This window comes from Penaeus monodon, chromosome 15 (assembly GCF_015228065.2).
Source record: "Penaeus monodon isolate SGIC_2016 chromosome 15, NSTDA_Pmon_1, whole genome shotgun sequence".
NCBI classification, from domain to species: Eukaryota; Metazoa; Arthropoda; class Malacostraca; order Decapoda; family Penaeidae; genus Penaeus; species Penaeus monodon.
This window is the reverse complement of record NC_051400.1, coordinates 49,726,691-49,727,418: the sequence shown is the minus strand read 5'-3', so window position 1 is coordinate 49,727,418 and position 728 is coordinate 49,726,691. Positions and strand designations below refer to the sequence as shown.

The 728-nt window shown below is 54.9% G+C and overlaps 1 protein-coding gene across 1 annotated transcript in view; it reads right to left on the bottom strand.

The window, feature by feature from the left end:
• LOC119582390 (adenylate cyclase type 2-like) overlaps positions 1–728 on the bottom strand; it is a gene marked incomplete in the record, with an annotated part of 138,831 nt that overhangs the window by 96,890 nt on the left and 41,213 nt on the right. The window contains 2 exon segments of the mRNA XM_037930603.1: positions 49–219; positions 454–681. Coding sequence (XP_037786531.1) covers positions 49–219; positions 454–681 — 399 coding nt within the window.

Below are 728 nucleotides of genomic sequence, written 5' to 3'. Positions count from 1 at the left end.
ATTATTTCTAGCACTTTATATGGTAGTTACACAACCAAAATCACGTACCTTGGTGACGATGTGCTGGCGACCGTAAGGACTTTGGTCGCCCTGGATGGCGTAGTACCCGAGGGCCAGGTAGCCGAGGGTGAGCAGTAGAGCGAGGACTGTTACTTGCCACTTCTTAGGAATCGGCAGGAAGACATAGACGACCAACAGGAGGTATATCATGTTGCCAAACTGAAGGAGGAAAGTCTGTAATTAATGTGGCTTACTTTTACTCGTATTAGATGGGGGACATACTGGAAGACTAATGTTGGTACTAAAAGCCCTTTAAACTCCACCCTCTAACGCGATCGATTCGAGCAACAGCCTCGACACCGCCCACCGACTTCCTCCGCTCCGCTGAACGCCCAACCAACAAGCCGCCATGGGCTTCCCACGTACCCTGACGCGCATCACCGAGGCACTGACCTTGACATCCTTATCCTCGTCACCCTGGATCTCTTGCTCGTGGAAATAGAGTGTGAGAGACACATCCGTCGCGAAGAGAGTGAGGATGATGAGGCCCGACATGACTACGTGGAGACTGGGGAACTGCCGGAAGGTCCGCTCGTCGTACACGTAGACCAGGAGGGCCATGCACACGACCAGGGCGGCGCCGTGGCCCGTCAGCTCAGGGACGAGCTCCTGCGGTGGGTGCTGCGGCGGGCGAGGCGGGTTATGGTCTCCTTGCTCTCTGATTTATC